Source organism: Neomonachus schauinslandi, chromosome 1 (genome assembly GCF_002201575.2).
Source record: "Neomonachus schauinslandi chromosome 1, ASM220157v2, whole genome shotgun sequence".
Taxonomy (NCBI): domain Eukaryota; kingdom Metazoa; phylum Chordata; class Mammalia; order Carnivora; family Phocidae; genus Neomonachus; species Neomonachus schauinslandi.
This window is the reverse complement of record NC_058403.1, coordinates 73,869,103-73,892,981: the sequence shown is the minus strand read 5'-3', so window position 1 is coordinate 73,892,981 and position 23,879 is coordinate 73,869,103. Positions and strand designations below refer to the sequence as shown.

General features: G+C 36.3%; 1 protein-coding gene across 2 annotated transcripts in view; it reads right to left on the bottom strand.

Moving 5' to 3' along the window:
* The window catches only part of FGF12 (fibroblast growth factor 12), a 382,069-nt gene that overhangs the window by 8,649 nt on the left and 349,541 nt on the right, over positions 1 to 23,879 (bottom strand). For both annotated transcript variants that reach the window (XM_021692472.1, XM_021692471.1), the window contains exon 4: positions 10,097 to 10,295. In XM_021692472.1, the coding sequence (XP_021548147.1) occupies positions 10,097 to 10,295 (199 nt within the window). The remainder of the gene's footprint in view (positions 1 to 10,096; positions 10,296 to 23,879) is intronic.

The window sequence follows — 23,879 nt, the reverse complement described above, 5'->3', positions numbered from 1 at the left end:
CAGCCGCCTGAGATGCACTGGCTATATTTCTGTAGAAAGCCCTGCAGTTCTGATATCACAAATAAAATGCTACACTTGGTCTTAACAAGACCATAAGATACAAACTTTAGAATAATATATGGTATTTGCTCTATTTATTTTTTGCTTTATTTATTACATACAAGATTGTGTCATTAGAAAAGAGAGAGACCTAATATATACCACTAAGCATTGAAATCTTGTCAAAAATAAAACACATCTTCTCTTTGTAAGATTAGGTATAGGTCTTTCCAGGACAGGCTTCCAGCTACTATTTTTCTATTATATTCTTTTTGCTGGTACCTTTGTTGCAAATGCAGTTATCAGAAGATGCAAGTATTCTTTGCCATTATACTAGCTCAGAAAACCTGTTTGCAACTTTGCGCATTCAATAATCACACTTATTTTAGTTATAAACTTCTCTTGGAAAACAAACCAAAATAATGCCTTTCTTAAAAGTATGAAAAAAAGTGGAATCAGACAACTGTAATAAACCAGGTGCACATACCATCCAGTGGGTACTCGCCTCCTAAGCAGTCAATGTCCTCATAATCATAGCTGATATTAATTGAGCACTTACTATATATCTGCACTTTATATACATTATGGTTATTTTAAATGATCCAAACGATCCTTTTATTGGTCCCTGTTGCAACGAAGGAAACTAATGTAGTTTGTTAGAATTAGTGCAGGGCACTACAGGGCAGAATCAGCATGAAAATTCATGTGTGATTAACTCTAGGGTTTCTGCTCAAAGCTCATAGTCAAAGAGTTTAATGTGTCTGGAAAAAACAAACAAACAAACAAACTGCATAAAACTTTGCTGACTGGTCTCAAGTTGAAACCTTCATCCCAAACCTCATGGGTGTCCTCAGCACTTCCTGGAACGCTCCTACATTTGTCTTGCCAGTTTTCTCTCCCATTCTTCCTAAGGGGCCATTCCATACCTTCTCCTTTCTCCTCAAACCCTCCTCAGACTCAGGTTATAGGCCTGTCTTCTTTCTTTTCTTGTCTTGTCTTTCTCTCCTCCCTCTTCTCTCTCCTCCGTTTTCCTCCTTTCTTCCCTTCCTTCTTTTTTTTTAATCAGTGTAAACCACCTTGCTTTGTATTTCACTTAGAAAAGAGCAACAGAAGAGAAAGTTTTCATATTTCCACTATGAAAATGACCCACCTGCCTACATCTGCTCACATGTGTTCTGGTGCTTGAATTCTTCCCATGCCTGTCTAAATCTTGCCCTCCACTTGCCACTTCCGTGTATGATCCCACCCCCTTTGGTCAGTGTTCTTTAGTAACCATCTCTCCTGTAATGCCAAATCTTTCTTCTCCCCAGTTGTTCCCATCAGTCTATAAATAAGCTGTAATAGCTTTAAACAAACAAGCAGTCACACTATGTAACTACCATGTTTCTCTCCAGCTAACTCCCCATTTCTCTATCCCTCTTTTATAGCATAACTCCTCAAAAGTGTGATTTCATATTACTTTCTTCTTTTCTTTACCTCCTGTGATAACTTGAAACCATTCCAATTAGATTTATTCCCTGCTATACTCCTGAAATTACTCTTGTCAAGTCACTATTGACTATGTTATAGACCCATTGGTCAATCCTCCAGGAGCTTATTGGATCCCCTGACAGTCTTTGATAGAGATAACAGCTCTGGTCATAGTTTTACCTCTTTCTAACTATATGGACCTGGGTGAGTTATTTAATTTCTCTTAAACTCAGTTTCCTCATGTTTAAAATTGGGATGATAATCTTAAACTGCACATTCCCGAAGTGTTAGTGACTATCAAATGATACTCTGGGGAGGAAAGCAGGTTAACAATAACGAGCCACACAAATGGCATATAAAGCAATACCGTTGTTACTAATCATTACTTATATTATTTCTAGATTCCTGCAAATCATTTAAAAAGTGAGTGTTCTTATAATTATGGGGAGAACTAGGTGTGAATCTTTGATTGTCAGTATTGCTCTGTGAGGGAGATTGGAAAACCTGTGTGGAGGGCAAATGTAGTTGTTGCTGACAAATTCTGTTTTCCAAATGGAGGCAATGTAACTCCAATTTCTGATAAAGTTCATAAATGGCACTCTATAAAGAACCCCCATCCTATATCAGTTTCCATCAAAGAAGAATGAAATATGAATAATCTTTTTATTACTACCAATTTAATTGAATTTTCCTTGGCCCGCTGTAATTTCTAAGAAGTGGAAAGGTTAGATTGCTCTGTTAGTTAATGTACCATTAAAGATATTTAATTGTCTTAATCGCAGATCATGGAAGGGTGTGAGCAATTAACATGAAGCAATTTCACACCTTAATTAATGTCCCATGGAATCCCTTTGGAACTGTAGAAGAATTTTAAGTGCTGGGTCATAAGCAATGTACTGCCAAAGGAATGCACCCGGTATGCTGTAAATATTTATTATAAAGAGTTAAGAGACATTGTGAACACAAAGATCTATATCTCCATTTAGAAGGAGATCAGAAGCAATATTTGTGTGCAGGAGAGAGGTAGATATGAAAGAAGGATGTGGCAGGGAGAGGTAGGAGGGTTTTATTAAAGACTAAATTCAAAGCCAGGAAAATGCTGCTTTGAATGAGTTACACTGGTTTGGGGGGAAGAAGGTGTCACAGTCTGGCAGAGATTCAAAACTCAAAAGATGGAGAGAGAGAGAGAGAGAGAGAATTGCAGCTATTTGCTATAATTAAAACAATCAGGGGCATCAGCGATAGGTATTTTTTTTGCTCTGTTTTTGTCTTTCCGTACGGTTGGGTCCAAAAGAGGATTCTGGGAAACAAACCATTTATTTTCTTTCCAGTCATTTGAAATAAAAATATCAATATCAACTTGCCATTATTATCCTCCCATTTAGAGCTCTAAAACATTAGGACTCTTGATTTGTTCAGTTCTTTGGTATCTTATTGTATGGTTTTTGAAGAGATTATTTTCCCTCCAAATTTCGATTTACATTGTCTCTAATCCCTTAGTGAATACCACACCTCACAGCATTTCTCCGGTACATAACCCAATAACACAATGTCCAATTTCCAAGGGAAAATGAAAAATGTGCTTTGGATTGATCTATTAGATTTGGGATATCCAACTTTCTTTCAGTGTCTTATCTTCATATTATTCCTATGAAACAGATGGCATTTATAATCAACTTCATCTTCAGAGATTATTGAGGTTTGAAGAGGGTAAATTATTTTCTCAAAATTACTTAGCAAGTCATTGGCAAAATGTTTATTAGGACTAGACACTTATTTATATTTGATTAATTGATTTGTATTAGGTTACTTTTTCTCAATGTCAATTTAGTGCAATGATTGGTGTTAGCTCTAACTTACTCCATATAATAATTTAACTCAGCACTAGAATACAGCCATCTTAATAGCAGTAGGAAATGACAAAATGTAACATGTTTAGTATATTCAATTCCATGGTGTCAGAGTGACAATTTACTCTATGTTAGATTAGGCATAGTCCAATATATTGATCACAATAATCTGAATAAATTTAAGTAATTGCCTATGGCCAGACTTGATCAAAATGAGCCTAGAATCATCAAATTCAATTTAGAACACTAAGTCTTGATCCTGGTTGCCATAATAATCACTTGGACAATAAAACCAGACCACTCTGGAGATCCGGCCTGAGAATTTGTAACTACAGATGGTTGGGATACTGATGTTTGGTAAACACTGCTCTACGTTACACTGCTGGTACTTAAATCAGATTCTATTAGCTTAAATCAACAGTTACAACAGGAAAAATGGATAATTTATACGTGTGTGTGTGTGTGTCTTGTCTCCCCACTGGAAAATATATTGGTGGAAATTAGCAAATGTTCCTTTATTTAGAGTTTAATATTTCTGTAGCAATGACTCTCAATTGATATTTACTATTTACTACTTTTACTGTACAAACATATTTCTCCCTCCAGGATTAAGTTCTTGAAGCTTAAATCTTTGAAAAGTGCACACATTCTTTTCAGGAGGAAGGAACCAGATTCTGAATACCCAACCACCTGCAGGAGCTGAGTAATGAGCTTCTTGGAGGAGGGAGGAGAAAAGGAGGAGCCTGTATCTTGTTCTTTGTCAAAAACTATTTGGCTGCTGTATCTAAAGCTAAAGGGGGAGGTTACCACCAAGACAATTTAAATCTGGGGGAGTTACTTATCTGTGGTGTGAACAATGCTCTGAAAGGGCAAAACTGGGAATCATGAAGCCTGTTCCATTGTCTTAAATTCCAGGGGAGGGGACCCATGTAAGTAAAGGTTGACATGCAAGTGTACATAGTAATGGGTTTAAATATCATGTCCATCCATCTGTCTGAATAGATGCCCTTGCAACCCTTCATTAACACCACCTGTGTTCTAACCCCAGGATAGAAAGTGAGACCGTGATGGGAAAGGGGCTGGTGGGTAATTATTGTCATCTAATCAGTGCAGGACTTAAAGATCCTGGGACTGGCAGAATTTAATTTTGGGAATCCTGACATTCAAAAGGATATCATCATCAGGAGTGGGGAAAAGGCAGAGCTATTTGCAAAACAAAACAAACCTTCTCTGGCTTTCGCTCTGTAAATGGTCAATTTCCTTCCCCAAGGAGGGGGGACATTTACAGTCCACAGTCCGTACTGGACTCTGTTGGTAACCATACAGTGGTGGGTTTACAGGTTTATAAAAATTCCTTTAAAAACTAAAGATAAGGGCGCCTGGGTGGCTCAGTTGGTTAAGCGACTGCCTTCGGCTCAGGTCATGATCCTGGAGTCCCCGGATCGAGTCCCGCATCGGGCTCCCTGCTCGGCGGGGAGTCTGCTTCTCCCTCTGACCCTCCTCCCTCTCATGCTCTCTGTCTCTCATTCTCTCTCTCGCAAATAAATAAATAAAATCTTTAAAAAAAAAAACTAAAGATAACTGACAACCTTTCCAGTTAGCCAGCAATATGGTTAACCTCTTATAAAGCTGTCATTTTTTCTTTTCTGAAAGTGAATTCTAGTTATGCGCTTTATAATTGTCCTATGGAAAAAAAATATTACCAAAAACTTCCTTTACAATGAGTTATGGCTAGAATGTTTTTCATCCTACTCCTTTATTTTTTTAAGATTTAATTTATTTGACAGAGAGACACAGTGAGAGAGGGAACATAAGCAAGGGGGAGTGGGAGAGGGAGAAGCAGGCTTCCTGCCGAGCAGGGAGCCCGAGGTGGGGCTCGATCCCAGGACCTTGGGATCATGACCTGAGCCGAAGGCAGACACTTAACGACTGAGCCACCCAGGCGCCCCTCATCCTACTCCTTCTAAAAAAAAGTTACAAATCACCCATTATGGGAGTAGCTCATAAAACTGAACTTTATTCATTCAATAATTCAATAAAGGATATGTGTTTAGAATCATTTTATTTATAAATCCTAAGCTAGGCTCCATGAAGAAACATGGTTTTACAATAAAGTGATTATAAAGAATGCACAGAATGTCATTGTCAAAGAACTTTAGGAATCATCTGCTCCAAATTTTTCTTTTGCAGAGTAGGAAATGAAGCCTGTTAACATTTGTCAAAAAAGAAGTGATATATTCTTTATCCTTTCTTGCTTAGTTTTAACATGGCATTCTCATAACTATCCTATCTGATTATGTACCACTATGAATTTATCTTGTCATATCATGTATAGCGTCTCCATATGGTTTAGAGCTAGCTTACTATTCAAGGTGTTTCATGGTATAACATTTCTGCTTTCCTATCACTGACGTTTCTAATTATTAGCATATCCATAGGCTTACTTCGGATTAAAGGGCAATATAGTGTAGGAGGTAGGTATATAGGCTTTGGCAGTAGGCTTCCTAGATTGCAATCCCAGTTCTGTATTTATCTAGCCCTGTGATTGGCCAGGGCATACTTACTTACTTATTTGAAATATTGGTCTCTTCATCTATAAGATGAGGGTAATAACATAAGGCTGTTGTGACCTTTAATGAACATATGCGACCTGCCTAGTAAACAGTAAACTGTATATAAATGCAGTAAGACTAGTAATAGTAGTAATAGTAGTGGTAGCACAAATAGTTTGGGGATCCTAGTGAGGAGAGAGAAGTTCTCGCTGCATAGTAGAATAATGTCTAACAAAACCTCAAGTGCACATATCTTGGATACTAATGGTAATTATATAATTACATCATTTGATAACATAAAGCATAGCTGCATGGAGAATTACTGGGAATTTGTTCATATTTTTGCATTATAATAATGATATCAAAGTAAAACAAGGTGTGGGAGAACTGAGGCATTTCATGGGTCTGTTACAATATAAGAACATGAAGGTCTTGGGGCGCCTGGGTGGCTCAGATGGTTAAGCGTCTGCCTTCGGCTCAGGTCATGATCTCAGGGTCCTGGGATCAAGCCCCGCATTGGGCTCCCTGCTTGGCGGGGAGCCTGCTTCTCCCTTTCCCTCTCCTGCTCCCCTGCTTGTGCTCCCTCGCTCTCTCTGTCAAATAAATAAATAAAATCTTTAAAAAAAAAAAAAAAGAACATGAAGGTCTCCATGAATCTAAAAGGCTTTTATTTCTAAGGAGTGAGGAAGTATATTCTAGATTTAAAAAGGAGGGAAGCATATAGGAGACATTTATTCAAAAGCATTTGCTAGGGTCTTATTATACTATGTTGAGGTTACATTTCAGACTTCAGACTGTAAGCAGTTTCATTCATCTTCACAGAGATTAAGCATGTGCTTGCTTGAGTCAGAATGCCTTGGCTTGGATTCTGCCTCTGACACTTACAAGTGCTTGATATGAGAAAAATTACTCAACGTCTCTGTGCTTCATTTTCTACATTTGTCAAATGGGGATAATACTAGGATCCACTTCATAGAAATGGAATGAAAAAAAGGGGATAACTGAGACATGTTTAGCACAATACATGTACAGAGGAAGCATTTATAGAAGTGTTAGCTAATTTGTTAAAAAAAAAAAAAAAGTGAAACTTGCTCTCTAAGACAAAAGGCAAAGACGGTTCTAGGGAATTAAAAGGTCTTTGTTCTGAAACAATTGCATTCTTGTTTTCATTTTTGGAAGTGATTCTTATCATATTCCATACACTCCAACACCTAAGCTTTCATTCCTGCCATATAAAGAGACAAATTAGGAAATCAGGGCTATTCTAAAGTTAAAGATGTTAAGATGATGGCAGGTTGAAGCAGAGGCTCTTACTGTCCCAGTCCCATCCTGCTATTCTCTCAAGATAACTGAACACTTATTTGGCATGTAGCCATCCAGAAGAAATAGTACATTCTTAGGCTTCCCTGCACATAAGTGAGACCACTTGACTGGGTTGCAGTCAGTGGGATTTAAGTATCATATGGCAGCTAATGGGGACCTTCTAGAAGAGAACGCTGGCACAGGGTTTTGCCTCTGCCTTTCTCATCCCTTCTTCTTCTGTCTGGCTGGAATGAGGACGCTGGTTGGATCATGGGGGCAAGAGTAGAACCAGGTCCATTGTGTGGTTGTGTGATAGTGCAGGGTGCACTCGTACAACACACTAGGGAGAGTGGCACTCAGATGGACATAACTGAGGTCCCTAACAACTGGGAAGCCACAGAACTGGCCCTGGACGGCAGGTTTCTTGATTTGGTTGGTGAGAATAAACCTCTGTATGATTAAGCGGCTCTTAACATGGGTTTTGTATTGTACATAGCCAAATCTAATTCTAAAGTAAACAATTAGGAATGTCTAGTTGTCTCTTCCAACATTTGTACTGAAATGCAGCAATAACTATAGAATTTAGGCAGCTCTGGGACTAGGAATGTAGTCACTGAATCCATTACTCTTGGAAATGTGTACATGGTCACACAGTCTCAAGAAGCTTGACTAGTGCAGACAGCAGTCATAAATAGGAGGGTAAGTTATAGGTGTGTTTTTTCTTTTGGGGGGGGGTTGGTATGAAAAGCATTTCCATGAAAAGAGCAAATAACACACGTGGATTTTTCCTTTCCTTTACACTTTCCTGAATTCTCCAAAAATTGTTAATGAACATGTGCTACTTTTGTTTCAACAACAACAGAATCTATATAAATGCACAAATAAAAATGATGCAGCAGAGGGAATGTGGGTAGGGGGATGGGTGAAATAGATAAAGGGTATTAAGAGTACATTTATCCTGTTGAGCACTGAGAAATGTATAGAATTGTTGAATTGTTATATTGTACAGCCGAAATGAATAGAATATGTATGCTATATACATGTATAACATATATGTTAATTATGTTCCAATAAAAAATGATGCAAAAGTTTTAATAGTTTATTCACACTGTACCTGAGTGTTTTTGTCTGCTTGATCTCTACTTCTCACCTCTAATGGTCTGAACCTGGCCTAGCCTTGAAATTACATTTAAATAATCAACTTTTCAATATCTTTTTTTTTTTTTTTTGGTGGAAGTGATTGCTCTTTCCCTAAATCCCAATATCATTTCCAGCAACATGTAATACATCACTTTTTACATTATACTATTGCCATTAATACACGTATCTCATATCTCCAAGAATATTATAAGGTTATCTGGAGCATATATAATTCTTCTTTGTCTTCATACTTACCTATTCATTCGTTCATTCGTGTGTTCACTCAATTGATGACAGATTATTAAATGTCTCTCTATGATATGCAAGATATTATACAAGCAACAAAGATATATGAGGAAAAAAATTTGTTCTGCACATTCAAACAATGATCAAACCATGGATAAGAGGAGACAGTGTGGCCAACAGGTAAATTTAATACAATGTGATCAGTTCTAGGGGAGAGGATTGTATACAATGATAAAGTGGCAGAATATTTAATTCTACTTGAAGAGAGTCAGGCCCCCACAGAAGCAGTGACTCTTGCATTTGTCCTTTATGAAGACTAATAGGCATTTGCAGGCATGTGAGTGGATGGACATTATGGAGAGAGGAGGGCCAAAGAACTACACGTGTCCCCAAACTGTGAAAATAGATTACAAGAAGGAAAGTTCTGCTTTGTGTGGTCAAAAGCACAGGGTGTGAGGGGAGTTTTGAGAGGGATCAGGAGCTTCGAATGTCACATTTCCCTCCAGTGCTTCCAACACAGTGTTGACTGAACAAATGTTTGTTGACGATTACAATCATAGGTATGGTGCCGCAGGGGCTATGATGTTACGCTGGTTTACCTGACCATGCCTTGTGGGTATTTAGGGGACAGAAAGCCTGGCTCTGTTACAGAATTGTAATGCACTGCCTCAGTCTCCTCATTTTCACAGACAAGGAGGCTGAACTAATGCTTTAAGTGATAATAATGTGACTTTCAGAAACGAAGGTTATTGGTAAATGTCTAGGTTACTGCTATTTTTTAGCCAGTCTTAAAAAGCTTGAATGAATACAGCAAAAGTAGCTACCCCAATAGTATAGTCCCATCTTCCACAAGCAACAAGTCGCCCAAAATGGGTTTCCTTAGCATAAAATTATTTATTCCACCAGTCAATTTTAAATAAGTGAACACTGTATTAAATGATCATGAGAGGGGAGGTTACAGGCTCTACTGAGGATAAAATTGAATACTGTAAATATTTACTGATCACAGTAAATAGCATACTATTTTCTTTCCTTAGAAAATACAAAGAAAAATTAATACACCATATTGTTAGATTTGTTCACAAAGATGTATAGATTAGCATATATAAACATATATAGATATAAACATATCTCTAAAGGCTTTTTGCAAACTCTAAAGCACTATAATAGCATGATTGGCTTTTCAAGAGTGTAGCTTGAGGAATTAAATTATTGTGTTCAACAGAGAAGGAAATTACATTCTAAATGGTAACTAGCGCTATTTTTCTACTTTCAGGAATTTTCTAGCTTCTATTTCAAGCAGTTTTTTTAATAAGTGCCAAGTATTTGTAATAGAATTTTTTTTTTTCTTTTTTAGGAAGAGGTAGTACTATGTTTTCTGAAACTTTATTTTGATCTGTTGCATTCTAAGTAAACTCCACTGAGAAAGGGACAAGGAGCAAAATTGGCATCAACACACAGAAATCAGGGTCTAAAAAAAAAAAGTTCATTTCATACCTTCAATGGGTTTTGGTACAAAATGTGATGAGGGCTTGGTTTTCTTCACTCTGTTTCCCTTCATAATTTGACCTTCTTTATTGAGTCCCAGAAACCATGCTCGGCCTGATTCTTGTTGACGGTACAGTGTGGAAGAATAAATCACATAGTAGTTTTCAAATACAGATTCCTTAAATTTGCATTCTGGAGTGAAAACATCCTGCAGAAGAAAAGAAGATACAAAAGAGAGAAAGGATTTAAAAGTGAACTAGCAAATGCTTAAATGCAATGTACTTGAAATATAGGTCCTGTATTAAGAACAAATCAGGCAATTGCACATAATTTTTAGAGGCACTCACAAAGATTCATCATACAAAATCAAGAAACAAGATTTCCTTTCTAAACAATCTTTACTTCACAGAACACAACTGTCAGGCTTGAATCACTCATTGGGCTAACATCATTCAAGGCTGTACGCAGGTCTGATCCCAGTAAAATATTTTGTAAATTTAAGAGATTGACTACTGAACATTTTAGCGGCCCTTATCATGTAAAATGTATCCCTGGGAATCAAAATCAAACACAACCACAGCATACACAGGCTCACAATGTTTTTGAAGGGACTACCTTCTATGTACACAAATCTATTATGCAGTCAAAGTTTGTTCCATAAAATCACCAGTATGCTACTTCTTTGCTTAATGTAACTTTTCATTTAATCTCTTTGTAACATTTTTTAAACTTGAGAACAAAAATTTCAGGCAACAGGGCGCCTGGGTGGCTCAGTTGGTTAAGCGACTGCCTTCGGCTCAGGTCATGATCCTGGAGTCCCTGGATCGAGTCCCACATCGGGCTCCCTGCTCGGCGGGGAGTCTGCTTCTCCCTCTCCCACTCCCCCTGCTTGTGTTCCCTCTCTCGCTGTGTCTTTCTCTGTCAAATAAATAAATATAATCTTTAAAAAAAAAATTTCAGGCAACATACCCAGGGATAAGTAGTAGAAGAAATATTACTACTACATTGTGTGATCTTCAATGAAACATAGAATAAGAGTTTTAATTCAAGAAGGAACCTTAAAAATCCTCTACTTCAACCTCATCATTGGATAAGTGAAACAACCAAAAGGTTATCTGATTAATTCAAAGTTACACACACATGCACACACACGCGTGCACACACACACAGAGAATCCTGCATCAATGCCAGAATTCACATTTCATGCTTCACAATCACTCCCTCTCAAGATCACTTTTTCTGCCTGAGTCTTGTTTAGTGACTTACAATGAAACTTTATAATCAATGCAATGAAATCATATCCTAACATGTCAAATGGACAAAATATATTTCATGGAATGAAGAAATTCCTTCCCTTATAAGATAAGCAGAAGAAAAACAAATGTGATAGCATCTTCTTCAACTACATGTAAATAAGAATCTTACATGTGAAACACATTCACTGCTGTCTTCACAATGTACTGGAAAAATTTCTTCCTTGTAACCCTTTAAGTGTAAGGCCCCAATGCTTTAATGCAGTTACACCTGCAGTTAAGTTACTGAGGAATATGCGGGACCAATGCTGGGTGAAACCATGTCCTTCTAGATGATACTCACAGACTAGTCCCCTGGGTTCATTTGCAGAAAGCTACAGTGATGCATCGATGGGTGTTGGAAAAGGCCTTCAGTAATAAAAAGACACTGCTTAAGAGGTTCTCTGGATTTTAAATGGTTCTAAAATTATAGAGCAAGAAAATGAGACTGAAGTGATGGGAAGGGGGATGGAAAGGCGATTGTGAACATTATATACATATGTGTATATATATAATACAGATAGAATATATGTTATTATTGTATATTGATAATAAATATATACATTATCTATCTATACTATATTGATAATAACAATATAATACCATAGGACACTCTCAATTTTAAGTAAACCTCGTGGTTAAGAATCAGAAAAATAAGACTATGCAATACACTTCATATCTGTTCTGAAGGCTGTAATAAAAAAGATGGATCATAAAAAGTATTGGTGAGGATATGAAGAAACTGTCACCCTCATATATTGCTGGTAGGAATGCAAATAATGAGCAGCCATGGAGAACAGTTTGGCGGTTCTGCAAAAAAGTTAAACATACAATTACCATATGAGCCAGCCATTGTACTTCTACGTATGTACCTAGGAGAAATGGAAATTCATACCTGCACAGAAACAGGTCCACAGATGTCCATAGCAGCATTATTCATCATGTGGAAACAATTCATACATCTATCAATGAATGCATGGATAAACAGGATGTGGCATATACATACAATGGAATATTATTCAGCCACAAAAAAGAACAGAGGACTGATTCATGTGACAACATGGATGAACCTCAAAAACATTACGCTAAGTGAAAGAAGCCATATGTTGTATGATTCCCTTTATACGAAATATCCAGAATAGGTAAATCCAGAAACAAAAAATAGATTAGTGGTTGCCAAGAGCTGGGGGTCAGATAAATAAGGAGTGGCTGCTGTTTTTGGAGAGATAAAAGTATCCTGAGATTAGATGGTAGTGATGTTTGTGCAACTTTGTGAAAAAAAAAAAAAAACAACACTGAAGCATACACTTTAAAACATGAATTTTATGGTATGTGAATTTTATCTCAATAAACAAAAGAAGGAACCAGAGAAACAAAGTGACTAGAGAAACTGAGGGAAAAGAATAAAACTATTGTATACTCCTTGTCTGGCAACACAGAAGTAAATGATGGGCCTACAGGGTCCTTCTATAACCTTGTCTCAATATAATTAGGACAAAGTTTAATCATGGCCATGTAGAGGAAACAAAGTGATTCAGATTAAATTTATAAGATACTTTGAAGTTCTGGCTTTCTTCCAGGACTGTGTTAAAAGACTTAGAAAATGCTAAAATTTACTATAGATTTTACTAGGTATATATATATATTAAAGTTTTATTTATTTATTTGACAGAGAGAGAGAAAGAGAGACAGAGCACAAGCAGGGGGAGCAGCTGAGGGAAAGGGAGAAGCAGGTTCCCCGCTGAGCGGGAAGCCCGATGTGGGGCATGATCCCAGGACCCTGGGATCATGACCTGAGCTGAAGGCAGACGCTTAACCGACTGAGCCACTCAGGCGCCCCAGGTATATATATTTTTTAAAACAGACTAATCAAAATAATTTCACAGGTTTTATTTCTAGGCCTAGCTCAGTACTAGTCAACCCTAGATACTAAGGGACTCTTGAAAGTTCCATGAATAAATTATACATAAGAAAGGAAAATATATGGGACAAGGAATTGTGTACACGTATTATCATATATTGACACAACCTATTTATTTAGAAATATACTTTACAGACATGAAAACTTAGAGATAGATACAAATCTGCTTAGTGATAGTTAAATTTGGTGACTTTATTTAACAAAGTAAATGAAGCCCCACCCCCCCCCCCCCCCCTCCCCCCCCCCCCCCCACCAGGTGGCTCAGTCTGTTAAGTGAGACACTCTTGATTTCAGCTCAGGTCATGATCTCAGGATGGTGAGAAGGAGCCCCACATCCAGCTCCATGCTGGGCATGGAGCCTGCTTAAGATTCTCTCTCCTTCTCCCCCATCCATGTTCATGTACATGCATTCTCTCTCTCTCTCTCTCTCTCTCTCTCTCTCTCTCTCTCAACAAAGTAACTGAAGTCCGTGATACTGACATAACTGCTCTGAGAGTCATAGGAAGTTACAGGGAGATCCAGGCACTGGGCTAGACCATGAGCTCCTGGCTGCTGGTTCAATTCCTTTGCAATGCTACCTACACATTGCTTTCTACTGCATAACCAAGCCTGCATATGATGCCAGGCTGTCAGTTTGAGACTAGCCATCATAAAACCCACTTCCATCAAAGATAATTACTACATTGTCTTTTATATATGAGAAAAATAACACTTTTATTTAGTAAATAATGAACGCTGAGGTTTCTGTTTGAGTTTTACAATTGTTTAAAGTCTGCTCTTAAAACTGCAAAATCCAGGATATCAGGCAGGGACATGAGCCAGGAATAGCATTAGGCAGGGACTGGGTCTTGAATTTCTGAGCTGGTGGAGCCCAGACACAGCACCCAGGTCCTAATCCAAAATGAAAAGTCAAGTGAAGTATCCCATTTACCATCATTTCAAGGGGGTTATGCAGAGTCAGAATTTGGAAATGAGGCAACTAATACCTGCCCAGGGCAAAACATTTCAGGTGGAAAAAATGTCAGAAGCTGAGTGCAGGCACTTCTGTGGGGCACAGCCTTCTGGAAATGGTGAGAAAACCTTATGAACACTGAACAAACTTGGATAATGATTCTAAGTGCAACCTTTACACTTCTTACATAGTTTCAATATAAATATGAAGGTGAACATTAAAAAAATTACAATATAGTTGTTATAATCCCTCTTTTTATGTAATGAGAAATGAAATGTCCTAGACTTAGAATAATAAAATCAGTTTTGCTTTGGGAACCATACCTACTAGCTGTGGGACTTTAAGTAAGTGATTAAACTTCTTTGAATTTCACATTTGCAACTATAAATTGAGTTATTTTAAGGAAAGTAAGATGAAGGACATGGAAGCCTGTTGTAAACTTTTAGTATTTACAAAAATTCCAAATCATTATTCTTCTTAAGTTTTTACTTATAGCAAGAAAAGTACAATCAGTCATGTGAATAGACATTAATTCTGTGTTTTTGTCATGAAGTTTGTATCTGCTCCAGCATCCAGGACCCTATGCTATAAGTTAAGTTTTGTCCTACATAGATTGTTCCCACTATAGCTAAAACAAATTACACATACACACATACTTTAAAAAAAAATTATCTAAAGCTTTCGGCAAACATCTGGGTAATCACATATATTCAGAAGAGGATCTGAGGTTAAAAAGAGGTGTGTTCAGAACGAAAATAAATCTAGTGTGTAATGGAGACAAGCAGACTTGGAGCCAAAGGTGATAAAATCCTAGACTACATTAATCCAGTGCATATAATGAAAGCAGAGTAAATAACAAGTGGAATAAGGAAGATTTTTTTTTGAAAGACTAACCAGTAGCTATACTGCATCTCGTGAACTGTGTTTATATCTCTTATCCCAAGAAATCAGTTCATTGTAGGTACATAGCAATGTTTGTAGAAGTGTTTGTTGATGAAACAAACATCTCCACATGTACATCATGTATGTAGATATGTGAAATGCTGTTTACTTTTCACACTTATTACTCTAGAATCTTTCCAAATCTTAAAAAAATAAGTTAAAAATATATCTTTCCCAAATGTTAAGTTTATTCAGCTTGAGCTGACCTGGATTTCAGTGGAATATGAACACAACCTTTGATAGGGTTCCAAAATTACTTTTGAGAACTCACTTTCATAGCAGCATTTGCAACGAAAAACAACAATTTTTTTGTTCTAGCATTGTACAAGTCATTATGTGACCAATTCTTTTTCATGTTCCAAATACCTTCTCACCCTACCTTGTCCTAGAAAGGTAACAAGACCCACCCATTTCCATCCAGATGACAAGGAAAATTGGAATACCACTTAAGCCCAGGGCAACCATTCAGGATCCTTTCCAGTCTCACCCCATTTCCTCTGATTCTTATCTACTCTCTGTACAGTTCCTCTCTCTGATCCCCAACCTCATAGTCCCATACTCTGCTTTGATCCCTCTCCCATATGCAGTTTCTTCCTTACTCTTCTCTCTGCACTGTTCTGGTTTCTCCCCTCCCGGTCTTAGGGTCTGCCATTGCCCAGGATGAGGCCCTTCTTCCCCAGCGGCCTAACTATATCAGCCTTAGCCCTTTCCACCTCCATTTGAATGGCCTTCTCCTTTAAACATAAATACCATGAGGAATAAGGAGACCTTTAGGGTATTTGACGGTTAAAATGTTATATTTTTTTCATGATTGACTATCACTGCCAATAATGTGTTTATCACGTATGAGTTCCTTGACATGCCCACACTTCCCATCATCAATTGTACTTTGCTTAGGTTGTTCTATTTCTCTATCCAAGAGGACCAAGACAAATGCTCTTCTCAGTCATTATGCATAATCGTGAACTTTCCTTCATTTAGCTTCTCATAGTATTACTTTTTTTTTTGCAGTATTTAATTCACTCTGCCTCTTGTATCATGGTTTTTCTCCTATTCTAGACATTCTGAGTTTTGCTCACAAAACCATGTTACTTGTCAATGTTTATTAGGAAGTCCAGTATATTCAGTACTCGATTTATTCTTATTGAATTAAATCAAAATATTCCAAGTCAAGGAAACAGCAAAGATTGTGTGATAAGACAGAATGGAATGACAGTTTTGACTCCGTTTCTTTAGTTGTATGATCTTGGACATGCCATTTAATTTTGATAAATCTTTGTTTTTTCATCTATAAAGTGAAATAATAATTCTTACATTAAAAAAATTGGTGAAGACACTTAAGATCTGCCCTCCTAGTAAATTTCAAGTATATAACAAAATATTGTTGACTTCAGTCACATTGTTGTACATTAGCTCTCCAAACCTATTCATCTTACCTAACCAAAACTTGATTTAATTTTGATAAATCTTTGTTTTTACATCTATAAAGTGAGATAGTAATTCTAACATTAAAAAAATTGGTGAAGACACTTAAGATCTGCCCTTCTAGTAAATTTCAAGTATATAACAAAATATTGTTGACTTCAGTCACATTGTTGTACATCAGCTCTCCAAACCTTTCATCTTACCTAACCAAAACTTGATACCTCTTGAGCAATATCCCATTTCCCCCTTCCAACCCCTGATAACCATAATTATACTCTCTGCTTCTACAAGTTTAACTATTCAAAGTTCCACATTTAAGTAAGATTAAGTGGGGGTTGTCTTTTTGCATTTGGTTTATTTCTCTTAGCTTAATATCCACCAGCTTCATCTGTGATATTGCAAATGGTAAGATTTTCTTCTTTTTAAAGCTGAATAATATCTCACTGTATATTTATTAATACCATATTTTCTTTATCCATCAACCACCAACAGATACTGAGGTTGTTTCCTTATCTTCATTATTGTAAATAATGCTAAAATTAAGATGGGAGTGTAGCTCTGTCTTCAAGATCCTGATTTCATTTCCTTTGGATCTATTCCCAAGTGGGACTGATTATTGGACCATAAGGTAGTGTTGGCACCCTCACCCCCCAAAAAAAGGAAGAAAGAAAGAAAAAAATGGTAGCTATGTGAAGTGATATATATGTTCATTAGTTTAATTGTGATAAATATCTCACAATATACATATATCATATACAATTCTTAATTGTCAACTATACTTCAAAAAAAGCTGGAAATAATCCACCGTGAGTTGTATTCAAGCACAGCTGAAATGAAAAGATGGAAAATGCCGAGTGTTGACAAGGATGTGGAACAAGTGGACCTCTTATACATAAATGATAGGAGAATAAATTGGTAAAAGCATTTTGGAAAACTCTTTGGCAGTATTTATAAATATAAGTATATCCTATGACCCAGCAATTCTGTTCCTGGATTTATACACAAATGAAATCTATCTCTATCTATCTATCTATCTATCTATCTATCTATCTCCCAAAAGACATATACAAGAATGGTCATAACAACACTATTTACAATGGCTCCCAAGTGGAAACAACCCAAATGACCATCAATAGTAGAATGGGTATACAGTACGCTCAGACAATCATAAAATACTATAGAACAGTGAGAATAAATAAAATACAACTATAAGCAATAATATGGATGAGTCTCACCAACATAATGTGGAGCAAAAGAAGCCAAACAAACAAACAAAAATAACTGCTACACACTGTATGATTCCATTTACATAAAGGTGAAAAGCAGGTAAAACTAATCTACTGTGAAAGAACTCAGGATAGTGTTCAGGGAGGGTAGCTGCTTGAATGAAGCAAGGGGAGGGACTCTGGGATGCTGGTAATTACCTATTTCTTGATCTGGGAGCTGGTTACATGTTACACTTTATGAAAATTAACTGCGCTCTATTATGATTTGCACACTTTTTATGTACATTACTTGTAATAAAAAAAACCCACAGAAGTGTCCAAAAAAAAAAAGTGGTGAAGATTAAGTAAAATGACAAATATTATTTCCCCAAACCATTGTTCTTCTTTCAAAATCAAGTTTTTTTCCACATAATTAGCTAGCATATCATGCATGGCAATTTTATAGCAATAACAATCACTCATTCATAAGTTGTGGACAATTTTTGTTCAAGATGAAAACATTACACTTTTGAATCACATAATTTATTCAAGAAAAAATATTTTCCCTCCAGCTCACTTATTCTAATTCTCACTTTTTATTATAGGCCATTATATAATGCACATACTTACATGTTTTATTTAAATAGTGCTTATAAAACTGCCTAAGTTAAAACTTACCATTCACAAGTTCCTATAAAAATAATAATAATGATAATGATAATAAAACATAAAATGAACAGACTAGAAAAAGAAAATTACCCACAACACATGAAGAAATGCACAACAAATATTTTCTGTAAAATCATTTGCATTCTTTAAATTTCTGGCTTATTATGCACTAACAATTTTCCAAATTGTCAAACTGACCTTTGGCAAATCAGTTAACCTCTCTGAACCTCAATTTCCTCTACTATAAACTGAAGATATGTTTACTACAGATTCATGGAACTATAATGGTCAAATTACATAACACATGTACAAGCTCTTTGATACCAATAAAGACCTATACAATTATTTGAAAATACTTATTTCACACAGAAGACTTTGACTTCAGAACCATAAAGTCTCTACATTTTGGAATGACATCACTCACAACCACTTTTGCTCCTCCTAGCTTTACTTGCAAAATGTATGCTTCCCAACTCAACTAGGAATACATGACTTGTATAATCCTGTACAGTTAATATAATTAAAAGGTAGCCTAATTACAATTTATTTTCATCCTGTTCTTTGCTGATCTCCATTTCCTCCTTACTGCTCTAGCTACAATACACCATGGGATGAATGTGCAATGAATGAATGAACTCTCATTGCACTGCAGCCACTGGTCTCCTTGCTATTTCTCAAAAACAAGCATAACCCACTTCAAGTCCCTCACAATTGAGATCCTCAGTTCTTGAAAATGTCTTCATGTTAACACAGTTTGCTCTCATTTCATTCAGGTCACTGCTCAAATCTGACTATCTCAGAGAGCTTCCCTGACTACCTTACATAATTTAGCACCTCCTCCTCACTTTCTAATCCTTTACCTTGCTTTTTTTTCTCCATAACTTATCACTAGTTGGCATGATATTACATATGAATTTAGTTCTATGAAGGTAAGCACCATGATTGTTAATTTCCCTCATATTCCATGTATGCCATAGTTGTTGGAATTAAAAAAAAATCTATTCTGAAAGAATCTCATAAAACCTAGATTTTTATTCCTGTATATCTGTAATCTGTGTTCAAACTGGGAAGATCACTTTCTGTCTTAGGTTCCTTGTTCCCCTAAGTGTAAAAGAGAATTTTGTTAAACTAGGCAAACTCATATGTCCCCTTTTTTTTTTTTTAAAGATTTTATTTATTTATTTGAGACAGAGAGAATGAGATACAGAGAGCATGAGAGGGAGGAGGGTCAGAGGGAGAAGCAGACTCCCTGCCGAGCAGGGAGCCCGATGCGGGACTCGATCCAGAGACTCCAGGATCATGACCTGAGCCGAAGGCAGTCGCTTAACCAACTGAGCCACCCAGGCGCCCTCATATGTCCCTTTTGATTTAAACTTTCCATAGCCTTTTCATATTCAATAGTTAAATAATTTCTTGAAATTAAGGAGTCCATATAAGATATGGTTATTTTAAAAAACAGTGCTTACCTACCAAAAATTTTGGTAATATATTGTTATCAGGAAAACAAAATAAAAAATGTAATCCAAGGAAATAAACTTTGCTGTAAGTAGTTATGACTAATGACTATGATATGTAAAAATTACTGACTTTTCAAATATATGCTAGATACAAAGGGCCTTCTCATTTTTGTTTTTTTCCTTTCCAATTAAAAACCAAAATCTTTTTAATATACAAAAGCATATTCCTTGTTTACTGAGCTACCTTTTTGTTGGGTTTTATATATGGAAGAAAGAAATAAAAAAACTTGATGATTCTTGCAAAACAATTTATATCCAACAACTCCAGAGATAGATAGTTCCTTTGGTTATAACCTTTGAATATTTGGATGTGAAGCTTCGAGTTTTCTAACTTTTTAATGGCTTTTAGATGTACAGAATTTGAAAAGCCTTGGTATATTAATAGTTGTTCTGTCAACTGTGTTGTCAGACATAATGATATTAAGTCAAGCAAGAGAACTTTTGTTTTCCATCCTGACAAGAGGCAAAAAAATGCTAAAATACATTATCTTAAATGAAGCATTTTTTTTAAACTGAGTTGCTTTGATTAGAACAAATCTAATTTTATAACTTAAAAAAACTCAGCAGATACGGAATCTTTACCTATATGCTTTTGAGATAATTTTGACTGGAAAACTACTGAGCTAATTTCTCTAAAAATAAAGCTTCTTTGTTAACACATTCCTTGCAATACCCTACAAGACAACAGAGTAAATTTAAATCATCATAAAGTAATGAAAACTGTGGTATATTGGAAACAATTTTGGAGGCAAAGATTCAAACCCCTAATTTTTTAACTTGGACAAGTTATTTAATTTCTCTGAAGCTCAGCTTTATTATCTATAAGTCAATACTAATCATACCTTCACTATAAGGTTGAATCATTAAGAGACAACAAAGGTGTACCTAACTAGTACTTGGAATATCACTCACTTTATTTACTTCTAATTACACTTTTTAGGTTATATCTGATATCACAAGCCAGAAGGGTTAGCCTGAACAATAGGTTGAGAAAAGTCACTCTACTTGTATAATTCAAAAAAATGTGTTTTCCCTATAATAGGTTAATCAAGGCAATGCTGCTCAAGGCTCAATTTGGCCATTATTTACAGAGTAACCAGATAAATCTGACTATTTCTCTTTTTCTGATAGAGGATGTTTTTATCAATCTGAGATAAGTTATATGATTTTCAGATTCTTAACATCTCCTAATGAGGCATAATGCCACATAACTATTTGACTTAGCCTCTAGCCCAAAGTTTATAAGTATAGAAATGAGGTAGGAATGGGAAACTGGAGAAGACGAGTGGATAAGAAGATATATCATATTACAGTTCACTGTTATCAAAATTATTTCCAGAATTCTGACTATTCTAGAGACAGAGCAGATATTGAGGGAACAGTGTGATTCTTCATTAAAAACACCATTGTTTCCTGTGAAGTTAGCATGTACACAGTATATAATTATGGGTTTGCACATCAAGGCAAGTACATCGAATACCCTCAGCACATTCATGAAAGAGGAGGAGTGCCTCTGGTGCCTCAGGCTCTGTTTTCCTTTCTGGGGGTAAGGATGGAAGTAGGGATATTTTCAAATTACCATATTTCAATGTAACCATTGTTATACCTTTTGGGAAGTCATTTTGAATACTCTAAAGGGCCCTGGAAATTATCAAGTAAGGGTTGGCAATATATATTTACATGAAATTTTCCAATTTTTATTTATTTTTTAAAGATTTTATTTATTTGGGGCGCCTGGGTGGCTCAGTCGTTAAGCGTCTGCCTTCGGCTCAGGTCGTGATTTCAGGGTCCTGGGATCAAGCCCTGCATCAGGCTCCCTGCTCAGTGGGAAGCCTGTTTCTCCTCACACTCCTCCTGCTTGTGTTCCCTCTCTCGCTGTGTATCTCTCTGTCAAATAAATAAATAAATAAATAAATCCTAAAAAAAGATTTTATTTATTTATTTGACAGAGAGAGATAGCAAGCATGGAGAGTGGCAGAGGGAGAGGGAGAAGCAGGCTCCCTGTTCAGCAGAGAGCACGATGCGGGACTCGATTACAGGACCTTGGGATCATGACCTGAGCCAAAGACTGATGTTTAACCAACTGAGCCAACCAAGTGCCCCAAATTTTCCAATTTTTAAAACTCCATGTGTCAATTTCCATGAAGTCAGAATAACCAGTCAAACTTAACTTCCTGATGTACAATTATAAATACTGGACAAAATATGAGGCAACAGTTTCCAGGCACTTGTCGACTGAAATTGCTGGGCTCTGATCTTTGAGAGAAGGAAAATATATGAAGTAAGTACTACATTGATCCTGGCTTTCTGCTTGGGGTACTTTCCAACCCTGGAATGGAAAGGTAAAGCTGAAGTGTAGCACTGTGGTTATTTTGAACTGTGGAGGCAGAAATTGGAGTTTAGGACTGCTAAAGGGACTGGAATTTGTAGATCAAGGTACCAGAGAAAAGAAACCTGATGGAATGGAAGTCAGGAGATTATATGGGAATTTCCTGAGGATCTTGGGCTTATGGATGGAGTAAACATGCTAAGGATAAGACTCCCCAAGGCCCAGATTAGAGCAGCTACTGCAGAACTGAGAGCTCAATAGAGATATAAGAGGTTGTGCAGGGCTGGTATATGCTGAACTTCCAGACAAGCCAGAAAGAAGAGACCTTGATATTTGACATTCACTGGAGACCTCAGAACAGCCACAGTTTAGAGTTAATGACTACACTGTAAATAAGGTCCCTTCACCCCCCAGATTAAAGACAGAAGCAAAATAATCAAGACCTAAACACACACACACACACACACACACAAACACACACACAAACACATACCCTAAAAACATCAAGAAGATCTACTAGCTATTTATCTAAATGCCAAGAAATAAACACACAATCTTTATCAAAAGATAATGCAATGCACTCTACAATATATCATACAAATGTCTAACATACAATACAAAATTACAAAACATGGATATAAGCTAGCAATAATGTAACCCATAATCAACCAATTAAGCACTCAATAAAATCAAACAAACACAAAACAGAAGGTGACCCAGATGTTCAAATTAATAGACAAGGACTTTAAAATAGCTCCTATAAATGTTATAGGATTTAAAGAAAAAAAACACAATGAGTAAACAAATAAGAAATATCAACAGAAAAAAATGAAAATGATGGAAAAAAGAACTGAATGAAATTTTTAGAACTGAAAAGGTCAAGATTTGAGGGGGGAAAAATTATTGTATTTACTTATTAACAAACTGGAAACTGGCAAAAGAAAGCATCAGTGAACTTGAAGATAGATTAACTGAAATTATCCAAGCTAAAATACACAGATAAATGAAGATTTAAACACACACACACACACACACACACAGAGTCAGCAACCTGTAGATAATATCAAACAGTCTAACCTATGTGGAAGAAAAAGAAATAGAACAAAGCAGAAACAATGAATGAATAATGTTAAAACTGTCAAATACAGGAAATGTAAAAGTCCCTACAGATGTAGATCTAAGAAGCTAAGCAAATCCCAAGCAGGATAAATACACCAAAACTATAGTCAGGTACTTTATAAACAAACTCCTGAAAAATAAAGATAAAGAAAAAAAAATTAACAAAGTAGAGAAGGGAAAAGAACACATCAAACACCAGTAAGCAATGGAAAGGACAAGACAACAGAATGAAGTCATTAAAGTGCTAAAAGAAAAAACAAATTGAACCCATAATTCTATATCCAGTGCATATATCCTTTAAAATTGGTAAGGTAAAGTAAAAATAAGTGAATTAACTTCTAGCAGACTTGCACTATAATAAATGCTGAAAGATGTTATTCAGGCTGAAGGGAAATTATGCCAGATGGTAACTAGGTTATAT